Source organism: Morone saxatilis, unplaced genomic scaffold (genome assembly GCF_004916995.1).
Source record: "Morone saxatilis isolate NCDOM2014 unplaced genomic scaffold, NCSU_SB_2.0 Contig14, whole genome shotgun sequence".
Classification (NCBI taxonomy): Eukaryota; Metazoa; Chordata; class Actinopteri; family Moronidae; genus Morone; species Morone saxatilis.
In genome coordinates, this window is record NW_023339696.1 from 6,557,144 (window position 1) to 6,571,578 (window position 14,435).

The window sequence follows — 14,435 nt, forward strand, 5'->3', positions numbered from 1 at the left end:
AGTCACCTTCTGCAAAAGTTAAGCAGTGGCAGAGAAAATAGTTATAAATTCACTTTTCTACATATTAGCTTTTAATGACTTTAATCAGTAGTAAACAAAATGGATAACAATAACGTAAAGCCAATGCCAACAAAACACAAGGGTTAATTTTTGTGACGTTTTTGTTGTGAGTCCTACTTCCTTTTTCGATTCTTCAAGATGTTTGGAGAAACATGCTTCACGGTCATGATTTTCAGTTCAGTACTGAAATTCATAAGAATAACAATCATTTCTACCTACTGTGTCTGCTTGTTGCTTCACTGACTCTTTTACTTCCTCTGTTATGCACTTCAGGTGACATACCCATGCCAACAGAGCTGCCCAGCCCAGACAGCCATGAACAGAGGCAGACGGACAAACTAACAGACAAAACAAATAACAGGAGAAAAAGACCCAGAGGTAGATGACCAGCTGCTAACTAGAACCCACTCACTGCAGCGTTCTGTGAAAACTGTCCTGATCACTCCTTTGTCATTTAAAACTTCCATTAAGAATTTGTAGCTGCAACATTATGCAAACCCGAACTAATGTATCAGTTTTACTTGCTTATATAGCAGGTTTACATGTTCTATTTATATTTATTCTATTTTCCTCTCCAGCTCCCCGGTCGCAACGGTGCTCTGATGAGAACACACCATCTAGGCCGAAAAGGCAAAGAGCTGCAGGTGATCTATCCAGACTTGTTTGTGTGGTTTAATGTTTAATGTTTAAACCATTTATGACATTGCACCTTAACCATGAGCCCAGCTCATAGCTAATGTTTTATTATTGTGCTGTAAAAATGATAACTTTTATAGTCAGTCATATTATTCCAGAACAAAGTTTAGGTGCATATTATTACCAAATCTTCAAATCGACTTTGGAATAGCTAGTTTTTAATAGATGTCAAGTTTGGAATAGGTGTACAGAGAATTTGAATGATAGACACATTTACTACGATATGATTTGCAGTTAATGAGAGCCCAGTGTTGGTGTTATATTACATTACTGTTGGGTTACTGGATCAAAATAGCCCTTCTGTTGGTGGTTTTCTACCCATTGGAACTGAATAAAATCAACCCAGTATTGCATCAATACTATATTGACCCCCCTTGGGATCAGGTTTTACCCAGTGTTTTTAGTTTACATGTTGTAATGTTAGTTCTTCAACTCTTGCAGGTCGACCAAAAACCAAAGAGGCACAGGTTGAGACAACTGTCAACCAAGGTAAGTTACAAATGTTGCTGCTGTAAATGGATTATTTGGGGCATACATACACACTGCAGGTTTTTAAAACATTTAAAGAGTGCCTGTTGATCTACAGTAATTCAAGCTACTGCCGTAAAAGGTATCGTAAGAAAAGAACAAGAAAGGTTGTATCAGTATTGTTGCAAATTGAGCAAAACTGTAATTAAATCATGTATTAATCAATGACATCACAGATTAATAAAATGCCATTTTAGGGACGATGTGAGGCTGCTGTGGTAGTAAGTGTAGACTCATGAGTTAAAGGGATGTTGGCTGGCTATGCTTGACTTGGTTCCTTCGTGGCATTGGAGTACAGGTCGAGAAACGGGAAGTTTAATTTTGAAGTCATCAGATGAGAGGTCACATTGATGAACTAAAAGAAGAACTCTCACCTCACCAGACTTCCTCAGTTTGGTGCTTTTTAGATCAGTATGACAATATACTCTTGAGGTGTTGATAGTTGATAGTACACAAGCCTAGTGCAATAAGTCTTATACTGTTGACCACTGAGATATATAGCCTTCATGTCTACAAATGGGAAAGTCTCACACACTAAATTCCTTGGTATGTCCTTGGAAAGTAAACTATCAGCATCCTTTCTTTTCTCAACCCCCCTTTTTGATAAGCTCAAGGTTAAGAAAACCTGTGGGCAGAGAATGATAAGGATGTTGTCACTGCTTGATTTGCAGGCACTGACACAGGATCACAGCCAGCAGAGATGGCAGGCCTCTCCACCACTCAACCAAGAATCCTTCATTTCCCTCCCTCCATTCAGTTTATCACCATCCCAGACAATTCAGCATACCAGGTTGTTCAGACACTGGGGTTCTCTTCTCCGGTTATTAGTTTTCCCAACACAGCTGCTACACCTACTTACATATTTGGTGAGTAAGTACACACACTGAGTTACTGTTTTTTATAAGTATACCTGTTTAATCTAGTGCAGTCCAATGTAATAACCCCACCAAACATCCTGTTTGTGAAGGTCTTCAGTTTCATGTAACTGCCCTGAAAACTAGCACATCAAATCTTCTTTGAATGTTAAATGCTCAGAAAAAAAGGTCCACCAGAAGTCTTTCATATTCATCTATATATTTCATCTGACAAAATCTCCTAGTCGTAGTCCCATTTAATCTCCAGCCTGAGACCAGACAAATCTGCAAGCTCATATTTCATTTGATGTGGCAGATGCATCTAATAACCCTTTCATTCAGAAAGAAAACCCCTGTCCTGCATCTGCTTAGGCCAATCACAACCATTTACCTAATATGGAGTGGGTTTGATACAGTGGCTGACAGAGAAGCGTCAACGGTCCAGATTTGTTTCACTGCTCTGACTGGTTGTAGGTCTATTCAGTCTGAAGGTCCGTCCAGCCCAATGCACTTGGCTCACAAAACTCAGACCCAAAACTCAGACCCAAACTTGTTCATTAGGCAGTGTTGATCAAAATTGAATCAAGATTCTGTGACTGCATTGCCTATTTGCTGCCTCAGTTGTTTTCAGAAACATATTTTAGTGTACTGTTGTAGCTGTAATTTGAGAAAGTTTGAGACTAGGCAATTTTTTTCTTCCTTCAAAACAGACCAAGCACTGCCCCAACTTGCATGTGTCGCTCAGCACTACTTCACACATTTCATTGCTCTGATTGGTTAAAGGTCTAATCAGTTGCATTCAGAGGCGCTTTGGTCTGCGCCTGTTGATAACGCACCTAAAATTACTGAGAGGTTTCAGACTGACCTAACATGCATTTGCAAATTAGTCTGCTGATGCCAGGCTAATTGAATCCTTTGCCTTTGACTCAATATAGTACTACTTTGCCTCTGTTTGGAATTATGTTTATGGTGGCATATCAACATAACATGTGGAGTATCCCAGGGCTCTTTTGTTTTTGTTGTTTAGCCCCCATACCTTCCCCCGCGAGATTTGAATTCTGACTTTGACGATGAGATTTATTGTAATTCTACATCCTGAACTTACCCTATGTCTGTATTTTCATTTTCAAAGATTCTCTTTTATTTCTCTCCATTTAAATTGTGTTTCATTGTCTTAAATGTATTTTCTATTAACTTGTCTTGCTCCACATGTATGTCTGTTTATTGCACATATAATATCAACAGTATGTACTCCTATTTCTAATGTAGTTCCTGCTGCCTCACCACCTTGCAAACGCCAAGTGCCACCCCTCTCCCCAGGTGAATAAAAAACCCTTTAATCTGAGATGTGCATGTATGTGTGTGTGTGTGTGTGTGTGTGTGTGTGTGTGTGCCAACTATACATCCTGCACCCATATGCAGAGATCTTACTACTGGCAGTGTTATGTAGGTTATGATTCCACATTTACTGTTCTGTTCTGCATTTTAAGCAACAGCATGGCAGCCACTTTCTACCAGCTGCTGTTTATGTGAATGCAGGCTCTTCATTTTTATTTTCTTCTCTTTGTGTGTATAGTGGATAGTGCAGTAGCACCAGTCAGAATGAGTTCATCCCCACCAGGATCTTTGTCAGACACTGCTAGCAAAGCCATGTCTCCCCCTTGTGTCTCACCCCTCTCCCCCAACCATGGTGAGTATCAGTATACGTCTCATTTGTGTCTCCTTGTGCATAAATTACCCTGCAGAGTTGTTGCCATGTTACAAATATCATGAAATGTTGCATTTCAGAGCTGTCCACATGTAAGGAAACACCTGTTCCTCAGTCTCCTACTGTTCTTGATATCCCACGTAAGTTATCAAATGCTTTTACTCCTCTCTTCTGTTTTTTAAAGTATCCTAAAAGTACAAATCATGCTTTGTGGAGAAGCAGTGTGGTAAATGTGTTTGTTTTTCAGCGGTTGTAAAGGACTACATTCAGGAATACAAAGCCCACATGAGTCAAACCTGCCAGGATATGGAGGCAGGCCTTACCCTCACCTCTCATTACGTGGATGTACAAGTGAGCCAGAGAGAGATCTTTCGCTCTGGAAAAAACACAAACAGAATGTTGGATAAGGAGCTAGTCATCATGGGACATACAGATCGGCAAAAAAGCTTGTTGGGGCAGAGTCAGGTATTAGTTTCATTTTTGTTGGGTAACAATAGTTGGTGTCATAGTTGAGCACAGCTAATTTCAATACTACTCAGCTGCCAGTTCCTCTAACGCTTTGTAACTTTCATCAAAATGTAGGCCAAATTTAGCAGAAATATTCAGATGCTTCAAGCTGGCAGGAATTTTGAAGTCCATCACTTTTTTCTCAAAAACTGTAAAAGTAATTAAACCTACCACATTGTCAGTCTCCTCCCACTTTTTTAGCTCAACGGACACCAAACTGGCTAAACTACATCTTCAGTCTTCCACAAACGACCCAGCCAGATTGTGTGTTAATGATACAAATACAAAGTTTCTTTAAACATCAGGTTGTCACCTGCAATCAATCTTGTCTATGTTGTCTAGATGAAGAACAAAAATTCTTTTGTTTTAATGATAATTTTGGTTCCTCTTCTTCCTCCTTCTTCATCTTCCTCAAAATGCCTGGCCCCGATTCACTGCACTGCTTTAGTTTGATTTGTTTATATGGCTATACTGGCTGCAACTCATCTGTATGTTTGTCTTTTTCCACTCAGATCTTCAAAGGCTCAGATGGAGACAAACCCAAACGCTACATATTGCTACTTGGCAATGCTGGCATGGGAAAAACCACACTGATCAGGAAGCTGTGTCTTGACTGGTCCAAAGACTGCATCCCACAGTTTGACTTTGTCTTCCTATTAGACGGCAAAGCACTGACTTTAACAGAGCCGACCTTTAACCTTCAGACCCTCCTATTAAACCTCTCCTCCTTTTCCCCTCCCTGCATGGACCCAGAGGCAGTGTACGCTCAAATCCTTGCTGCTCCTAAGCGTGTGCTCATCATTTTTGATGGGTTTGACGAGTTGCGCGACTATGAAACTCTACTCCAGGCTCAAGAAAAAGACGTGATAACGTCATTGCAGAGAGACAGTAAAGCACAGACATATACAGTTAGACAGTTATACTCTGCCATTCTTCAGAGAGTTCTCCTTCCAGGTTGCACACTTCTGCTCTCTACCCGACCAAGAGGCACTGCCAGCCAGCTACTAAGGCGGACAGACAGCTTTTTGGAGATGTGTGGCTTCACCCCCACAGACATAGAGACATATCTGTCCCAGTACTTCACTGATCCCGACCTCAGAGCATCTGCTTTGGACAGATTAAAAAACAGCAACTACATACATCTCCTCTGCTGGAACCCTGGACTATGTCGGTTGGTTTGCTTGGTCTTAGAGCAGTCCAAAGGTTTGGGGGTCCTTCCACGAACTTTAACTGAGCTCTGCCATCAAGTGGTTCGTCTGAAAATGGAAGAGGACAGTAAGACCGCACACTCACAGGCTGAACCTGAAACGCAAATATCTGTGGAATCTGTAGAAGAAACTCAGACACAAATCTCAAGTAGTTGTCAAGGGAAGAGGTGTCACCAAAATGCTTGGACAAAGTCCAGAGCGCAAGTTCGCACTCGCACTCAAAGAGGAAGGAGGACAAAAAAGAAGGAGAAAGAGGAAGATAAAGTGGACGGAGATGAGATGCATGTGTGTGGAGGGGAAGTAGATAGAACAAAGGAGAGAGAGTTGCTGTCCCAGCTGAGTTCTTTGGCCTGGGAGGGGGTCAAAGCAAACTCCTCCATCGTTCCCACTGGACGGACCATATCTCCCAAGCTCAAGGCATTTGGCCACAGGACAGGACTCTTCTTCTCTTACCAACTAAGGACAAAGCAGGTCGTCTCAAGTGGTGAGAAGAAGGGAGGAGGAGAGAAAGGAGAAAGTGGAAACAAAGGGAGTATGGACATTGAAAACGCTGATGACTACATCTTGTTGTGGACAAATCCTTTCCTTCAGAGTTACCTGGCAGGGGTCCATTTGTCTCTATCAAGGTAAAAGTCTATGGTTTCATCAAAGTGAACTGAAGTCCTTGAAAGTGAATAAATTCAGATAAGCATAAGCAAGCAGAATAAGTGTATCGCTTTCCATTCCTAGACTCTTTTCTCCTTCACCTTCAGTGCCCTACCCTCTCTGAATTTCCCTAACTCTTTTTCACTTTCTGTTTGCCCAGGACTGTATCAGACCGTACCTTCCTCCAGACCCTTCCTTTCCAGTCAGGCTCAAAGGCACGTCGGCGCCCTCAAAGGGAGGAGCTTGAACTCACTCAACGATTTGCAGTCGGGCTTCTGTTCTACAACAGGACAGAGCTGCAAAGGCTTCACTCGTACACAGAGACTGCCTTTAGAGATATGGTGGTCAGCAAGCAGGCTTTAGTAACAAAACACCTTGAAGGTCTTTCTCATGGTGACCTGAGCCCCGCTCAGATCCTGGAGGCGTGTCACTATGTTTATGAGGCAAGTTCCATGCATGGTGATGGTAGCAGAGACAGTGGCAGCACAAGATTAGTTGCTCACCTGGCAGCAAATCTTCCAGAGGTCCTGACATTTCATGGAGTCCCACTCAACCCAGCGGACGTGTTTGCTGTGCAGAAAGTTCTCGAAAGGGGTGGAACCAAAGGTAGAACTTTTTGTCTGGATCTGGAGGATTCTGGGATACAGATCTCTGGACTCAGAGCTCTGGTGGGGCTCAGCAACATCAGCACATACAGGTACAGGTTACAATCCACATCTCAAAAAGCTGCTTGGTATCAGTTGAGTTTGTTTATCACCTACTCCAAACAGCTATTGGCCAATCATAGCTTAGCAACCTTCATAAGGTTTAGCAGTTCTGTCAGTTCTGGATTTCGCCACGTTCCAAAGTAGCAGTATGCATGGGGCCATATCAAGAGTACAGTGTGGTGGTGTGTTTTTGTAACCTCTCCAAAACAGTGTATTTAATTGATTAAATGGTGTTTATCTGCTTTAATGAAATTGGTTTGATGTCTTTCCAAACTGGCTTACAGTAGTAAACGCATTACTTTCAAGGCCAAGGGACATATAATTGACTAACTACAACTATTTTAGGAGAAATATATAAAAAAAAGACCCATTTGTGACCAGCACATCTACTATTTGGTATTCCCCCCACTGTGTATGATCCAATATTGGATACTATCAGAGTCTAGGCTAATGTGAGGAGCTCTTTTTATCTGATTTGGGGATGTTTATACTTAAGCAACCCGAGCCAACATTACCAAAGATGTTGGTGTTAGTACTCATATTAAAAACCTCTACTCTCACAACATTCAAAATGAAAACTTTCGAGTGTGTTAGCAGGGGTAATATAAAATAAGAGCCTGGTCTTATCTTTTTCCTTCATCATACTTACAATACTAGGCCTAACTACCTCACTGCCAGCTAGTAATGAGGAGCCTACTTTTGTTTGCCTCTGTCTGAATTTAAGGGCCACCATTATAATAGTAACGTGTACCAGGCGAAAAAAGGAAAGCTTAACAGAATATAAGTTGCCCTGATTTGCTCAAAGAGAGCTCTCCATTTTTTGGCAATTTATTCCTTCATCATTGTCCGATGATTTTCCATTTATATGTGACAACCCTTGGGTGTCTTCTAGGGCATGCATTGCTGATGCCATCTCCTTATGGGAGCAGCTGGAGCAGAGTGGTGAGGAAGGGCTCCAACAAGGGGCCGTGTCCAAATTCAAGATCCACCCCCTGAAAGCCACACAACTGTGTCACATAGAGCACCTGGCCAAGCTGGTGAACATACATATGCACAAGAGGCTGTCGGACAGGTAATCCCCCCCACCACACACACACGCACACATACATACATACACACGGATATACGGTCATATTGCAGCATACAAACCATATGTGCCTGGCCACTGATGTGTGTGATTTTACTTGTAGCTCCAGTCAATCTGATTCAATCTTGGCAGAGGGAGTACCAGCTGTTAAAGAGCTACACAAGCTGGAGTTTGAGTGAGTAGCTCTGACATTTGGCACTTTATCAATTTATGATAAGGGTGATGATCAAGATGATCACGATGACCACAATGTTGACTCTAATGACATTGTCTTCCCCTCTAGGCTTGGTCCAGAGAATGGTCCCCTGGCTCTTCCCAAGCTGTGGGAGCTCCTGCCAGGTCTACATAACCTGCAGCACTTAGAGTAAATATACACACCCTTACCTCTCATTCTCTCTAATTGCATCAATCTCTCTGTGTTTATACTATGTTTCTAGTGTCTGATGGTAGTTATCTGTCTCTCTCCTCCTTCAGTCTTGAGAACAGTAAGATAGGGGACAAAGGAGCTGAGAAATTGGCTGATGCTTTAGTCTCACTCTGTTTCTTGGAGGTACTCAAGTAAGTACAACATGGTTACCTTTCTCAACCTAATTTCTTCCCAGGCCTGGGTGATATTTTAATTCACAATACAAAAAAAATCTAAGATCTTAATGTGCAGTATGGGTGTTGAACTAAGTGTTTGCTCTCTCCTTCTGGTTTCTAGTCTGTCACAGAATTGTATAGGAGACCAGGGGGTGAAGAAACTGGCAGCCACACTGAGGGAGCTGCCCAAACTGCACTGTTTAAGGTATATAATGCACACATACACACACACACACACACATATATATAGATATATATATATAAACACACAACAACACCCAAAAATGGCACATACTGTAAACCCACATATTTTCACTTCCCTTTTCCTCCCTTTGTTTTTTCCAGTCTTTACAGTAATGTGATTTCTGATGAAGGGGCAGAGAGTTTAGCAGCTGTCCTGCCACACATGGCTTCCCTCGCCAACCTGGAGTAAGACTATATCTATATATACTATATAGCTGTTGTTTTTTCCATTAGACATTTCTCTGTATTTATGTGTATGTGTTCTGTGATAACTTGTCCTCACATCTAACCCTGTATGCATCACAGCAAGTAATATCTAGTAGAAACAGAGAGTAACTATAGTTCCTCTTGGTTTATTTTAAAATGTATTGTGATACTATGGTATTTTGTATATTATTTTGTGTCTGGCTTTAATGTAAAATGATTGCATGTCACTATTGGTAGATACTATAGTACAGAATGAAGACACATCTAAAGTGTGAACTGTTGCGGTTCTCTTTGACAGTGTGAAGTATAACAAGCTAACAGATGTCGGAGCACAAAGCCTAGGAGTCAGTCTGAGGAACTGTAAAAAAATGAAGACTCTGAGGTGAGAAAACCTTTTTTGTATCTGTGTGTGGGTATATGTGCGCGTGACATCGTCTTACCATGTTCCCTTTTTTAGGCAAGGCGTTTAGTTGCCCCACAACCAAAGTTATTTTTATCAGCTTAAGCTAAAGCAAAACTAGGTGTGAAAGAACCTTTTAGTTGACTGAAATAAAAATAAAAACTAGACTTGTTATTAATATTGTTTACTTATAAAACTAACTAAAATAAAATACAAAATATCTTTAGTTTTAGTCTTTGTCAATCTGGTTAAATTTGTCAACACAACAAGCAAGAGGAGGCTACCTGACTGAGTCAAGGGTTGTGTTACCTATTCTGAACATTTTAAATCTTGCCTCTAGCAAACACCCCCCATATTATATGAATATGAAACGAAACATATTTAAGCAATAAAAACTAAACTGAAAGGGGCAAACCCACTCTGGAAACTAATTAACTAAAATGAGTTGAAAACTAAATTTAAAAACCAAATAAAAATAGAAACTAATGAAGACTAAATGACCTAATATGCTTCTTTTTTCATCTCTTTTCATCACAGGATGTGGAACCAGTGTATTCCATACGGAGTGTTTGAGAGACTTCAGCAGCAGGACAACCGGATCCTTTGCCATTAGAATAATAGAAACTTCTTAACTACTAAGTCACAAGTTTTTTATCATGCATGTCGTGCATACATGTTTACACTACACCATACATTTTCTAAAGCATGTATTTTTGAGGAACAGTAACCAAAGAGTGAGTGAGTGAGTGAGTGAGTGAGAGTGCACACAAATAAAACACACTGGAAACATTTTTGCTGCTTTATTCATCACTTCACCTTACCAGAGATTCCAGTCAGTTCAGGGAAATAATTAACCCTTCAGCACCACACAGTACTGGATCTGTGTATGGGTGTGTTAAAGTTGGTTCAAATTCAAGAAGCACATTTGCACTATGGTATTTTTGATAATGGCTAGTTTGTATGTTGTGCCATTGTAATTATTTTTTCTAATGTGTTTTGTTGTATGCTCTCCTTCTGTGGCTGTACATTATAGATTGCTTAACAATTACCTGGCACTTTAATGTAAATAAAAGGCTTCATGTTGTCATCAGCTACATATTTGTTTCTCTCTTCTTTGTCATTTCACAATGTGTTTACTGAATTCAATGGTTTATTAACAACTTCATTTTACTTCCTTCCCAACAGGTTTCTGTTCTCTTTTTTTGATCCAAAGCCGACCTTTAACAATGTCATGCTGTAACTCTGGAGCGTTTTACTTACTTTAAGCCATTACTCACTGTGTAGAGTGAGGACAGTGTTTTGGGGGTTTTACTAAAAGTCAAGCTTGAACATCGGAAAATCACCAACAGACCTCCAAACCACCACCCACATCTTCCATTTGTTTATTTTAAGTGAATGAATGAAACAAAATGGTAATTCAGTCTGATTGTCAGACTAATCTGAGACATTTGCTTTCAAAATTATGCGGCTCTTCAACAATTTCATTTCATAATTGCGTTCTGTGAAGTACGTAATAGATGTACTTCACTTGTTTATATGAAAGTGATGGAATTAAAATGACAGCACTAATTTAATAAATAAAACAATATTGTTTGGTTAATTTGTAAAAAAGACCAAGCAGTATTTGAATCTCTATAAATAAAAGGGAAACTATATGATTCAAATGATTTTTTCCCCCCGTGTTTTACTGTATGTGAAATAGTATCATGCCATGGTAACATCTTGGCATACTGGCGGCATCACAACAATCTCAAATATCACTGGTTTCACAGATTTGAACCCTCAGTCCGAAACAGCAGGCTGCTCTGTGTACGGTAGTGTCAGCTGTCAATCACAGACATTTTCCTGAGTATATTCCTGGAAAATGCTGCAGATTCTAAATCAATCTGAAGCCCAGTAGGCCACTGTCTGACCTGCTCAGGATCTTCTATATCAAGCACCAGTTGCATCAGAGCGTTCCAACCATCTGCTGTCGTTGTCTTTTTGTCCGATGATGCTCTCTTGTGGACAAAATGTAAAGTGACACCAAAAGAGCACGTGGCAACAAGTAAACAAAGTCCACTTTAAAAGAACAACTTTCCTGATGGCCCCCATTCATCCACAAACGTATAAATGACAGCTGAAGTAAGTGACAGAACACTGGCATTCGCTCAAAGTTTATTAAATACACATTGGAAAATAAAACTCTGTTACCATCCATAGCTTATTATAGCATGTGCACGTCTGCAAAGAAGTACATGTGGAGGGATGACACAAGCGCTGGGTAAAGGCTGTATGCTGATGACGACGTCCCAGTCCCCCCACAGGTTTCCACTAAACTAAGATGCCGTGAGGAGAGTTGATCAGAACCTGACCAGCACAGTGTGGTATCATGCCGGGGAAATGGCACAAAGTTTTAAACCTGCAGCTAACACCGGTGATTTATTAAAACAGTTTCTGTACAAAACAAAAGGACCCATCCTATCAGACTGCTTTATTTGCCGCTCATATTTAGAATATGGGGATATACGAGTTACCCAACTTGTCATACTGACATTGAGTTCAGTTAAAAATCAGATACCAGCCTGTTAATGTCGTCTACCTCCAGCATGATGTAGTTCAATTACATACTATCTTGAATATTTATTAACTGTTCATCTACAGTAAACCCTTACCATGTATTGATTATGACTTTCTGATCAAATTCAACACAAATATATTTTACTATATTCCATTAATATAGATGCATCCTGAGCTTTAGTTTCACGTGATCTCAACGCTGTTTCAGGTAGAGTTTTATACAGCCAAAAACAGATTGTTTTTTTCTTTAATGGACACGTTGATTAATGCAAACAATCAAATCAAAAATGTTCTCACAAACCATTGCTCGCTCCACAGCCGTAATCCAAAAAAAGAAGAAAGAATTTAAACTGGTTGGCGTCTGGTGTGACTGTGGACAATCATCCGGCTATATTAAATCTACCATTTGAGCTGAGTAGGCAAAGTGTTGGTGAAACATCATCTGGGTGAAAGGGTGTCTAGCAGACTGTAATGCTCAGTCAGCCAACGAAACTCTAGACGAAAGCTCGTTTGGAGTATGAAACGTGCATGTGCAAATATTTTGAAATGGTTTTTGTTTCTACAGCTTCGTTTATTTGGTGGACAACAACCACAGTGCGGTGATTATTATGCACAATCTGCTTATTCTCGCAGCAGTACCGGGCTGTACGCTTCGAGAAAACATTGGTTCCTCTTGTATTGCTTCCAAAATTAACGTTTAGTTAATTAGCTCGTCACAGACCTACAGTATTTACAGTACTTTCAAGGCTTACAGATATCTCGTTAAGCAAGTGAACGCTCCCTTTACGAACATCACTGACACAAGGTGGTTTTCTTCCACTCATCCACAACCAAACCTGAAGGATGGATGGAATAATTGCCTAATTCTGTGTATGATCTCATTCGTATATCCACTGAAGGGCCCCCATTGCTTGAATCCAGTTTATTATTGCTGCCAAGATTAAACATCTTATGAACTGAATTCTAAATTCATAAAAACGTCAACAGAAGAAAGTGCTATAAAACAATTTCCTTTAAAAGAAAAAACAACCAATATCATGCGTTGAGTTTTTTCTCTGCTTCTAACGCACATTTGTAACATTATAAAAACAAAAACGGATGCAACAAATAAAGGATGAAAAGGTCAAATATCTGAAGCACTTCTTCTGAGGCTCCAGCCTTTGACACAACTCATACTGATGAACATTTGGCCAGCTGTGATCACTGCGGTCATTGCTAATCTATTACTGTTAACTTTAAGTGGAAAAATCTAATTTGTTTATGATCCGAATTACTAAAGTCATATAGATTATCAGAAGACATACTGTATCAAAGAAATAACGCTCCCTCGATACTTGAATACTTTCTCCTTTACAGTGAAGAGTGTGGCAAGTGAGATGTGGTGCTCCTGATTTATAAGAAAGCTTGAAGACGTTAGGGCTCTCCTTTATCCTACAAATTCACAGCCTGCGTCCACAGTGTCAGTGTTATGTCTTGCCAGTGCGCGAGTTCCTAACTGTGCTCCTGAGAGTGAGTGCATCCCTGAAGCAGACAATACGGTATGGGCGACCTCAAAAGACATTTTAAATTACGCCTCGAGGATGAGCGAGCCTGCAAACGCGCAATGCATTCTGCAAACGTAAAAGGACAGCTGAAACAAGTTGTTCTGTGAGTGAGTGATTACGTATGCAACAGACCTACAGCGGACATTGTTTCCCCGCACTTTGCCGGTTCTTCTGAGATGTCACATTGTGTAGGCCATCACACTGTGACAAGATTCAGTTCACGTCCTTCAGCAGTCAGCTACCGGATCTTGCACAGCCACGGTAGTTCAGTTTAAAGTGTATCTGAACTGGCTGCATTGCAGACAACCTGAATTCACGCTGCACATCTCTGGTAACGTTCATTTTTCATCCACAGGGAACGGCTGTCTCTTTCCCGAGCAGCACACTGTGCTTGTATTTTATCTTTCCTTGTGTCCACAGCGAGAGGCACAGATCCCGGTACCAGTTTTATGAATGGCAACAGACTGGCTGACAGCTGATCCAGTGCAGAGCGTTTCCTCCCGGCGGCGCTGAATCTCTTTCTCGGGCTACCTCCTTTTGAGTCGAGACAACCTAGAGACATGACACACAAGATCATCACCCAAATACTTTCACAGATTATGTTGCGACATAACATAACAAATGGTGCGCTTTGGGGATAAAAATCCCCCAAAAATGTTTTGCTCCATCAAAACACTGGTAACCACTGGTTCTAATAGTACATACAAGTGGATTCTTAGTATCCTATTCTAAGCTTGAAATAGGAACAACACCTAAAATGCTCAATGTCTTGTGTGCTCTGCTTACTTTTTCACTGATATGTCTGTGTGAGGAAAAGGCAGCATCCACTTTTTTCCCCACATCACTGAGCAGGGAGTGTTCAGGCTGGCCCAATCCGCCCCACACCTCTGCATCACCACC

General features: G+C 40.8%; 1 protein-coding gene across 1 annotated transcript in view; it reads left to right on the plus strand.

Moving 5' to 3' along the window:
• ciita (class II, major histocompatibility complex, transactivator) overlaps positions 1 to 12,328 on the plus strand; it is a gene marked incomplete at its 5' end in the record, with an annotated part of 33,073 nt that extends 20,745 nt beyond the window's left edge. Inside the window, 18 exons of the mRNA XM_035654999.1 lie at positions 334 to 438; positions 639 to 704; positions 1,198 to 1,245; positions 1,956 to 2,150; positions 3,408 to 3,458; positions 3,715 to 3,828; positions 3,927 to 3,986; positions 4,094 to 4,311; positions 4,866 to 6,187; positions 6,367 to 6,903; positions 7,806 to 7,985; positions 8,104 to 8,175; positions 8,284 to 8,364; positions 8,475 to 8,558; positions 8,704 to 8,787; positions 8,928 to 9,011; positions 9,331 to 9,414; positions 9,970 to 12,328. Of these exons, the coding sequence (XP_035510892.1) occupies positions 334 to 438; positions 639 to 704; positions 1,198 to 1,245; positions 1,956 to 2,150; positions 3,408 to 3,458; positions 3,715 to 3,828; positions 3,927 to 3,986; positions 4,094 to 4,311; positions 4,866 to 6,187; positions 6,367 to 6,903; positions 7,806 to 7,985; positions 8,104 to 8,175; positions 8,284 to 8,364; positions 8,475 to 8,558; positions 8,704 to 8,787; positions 8,928 to 9,011; positions 9,331 to 9,414; positions 9,970 to 10,045 (3,461 nt within the window). The remainder of the gene's footprint in view (positions 1 to 333; positions 439 to 638; positions 705 to 1,197; positions 1,246 to 1,955; positions 2,151 to 3,407; positions 3,459 to 3,714; positions 3,829 to 3,926; positions 3,987 to 4,093; positions 4,312 to 4,865; positions 6,188 to 6,366; positions 6,904 to 7,805; positions 7,986 to 8,103; positions 8,176 to 8,283; positions 8,365 to 8,474; positions 8,559 to 8,703; positions 8,788 to 8,927; positions 9,012 to 9,330; positions 9,415 to 9,969) is intronic.
• Between the last annotated feature and the right edge of the window lie 2,107 nt (positions 12,329 to 14,435).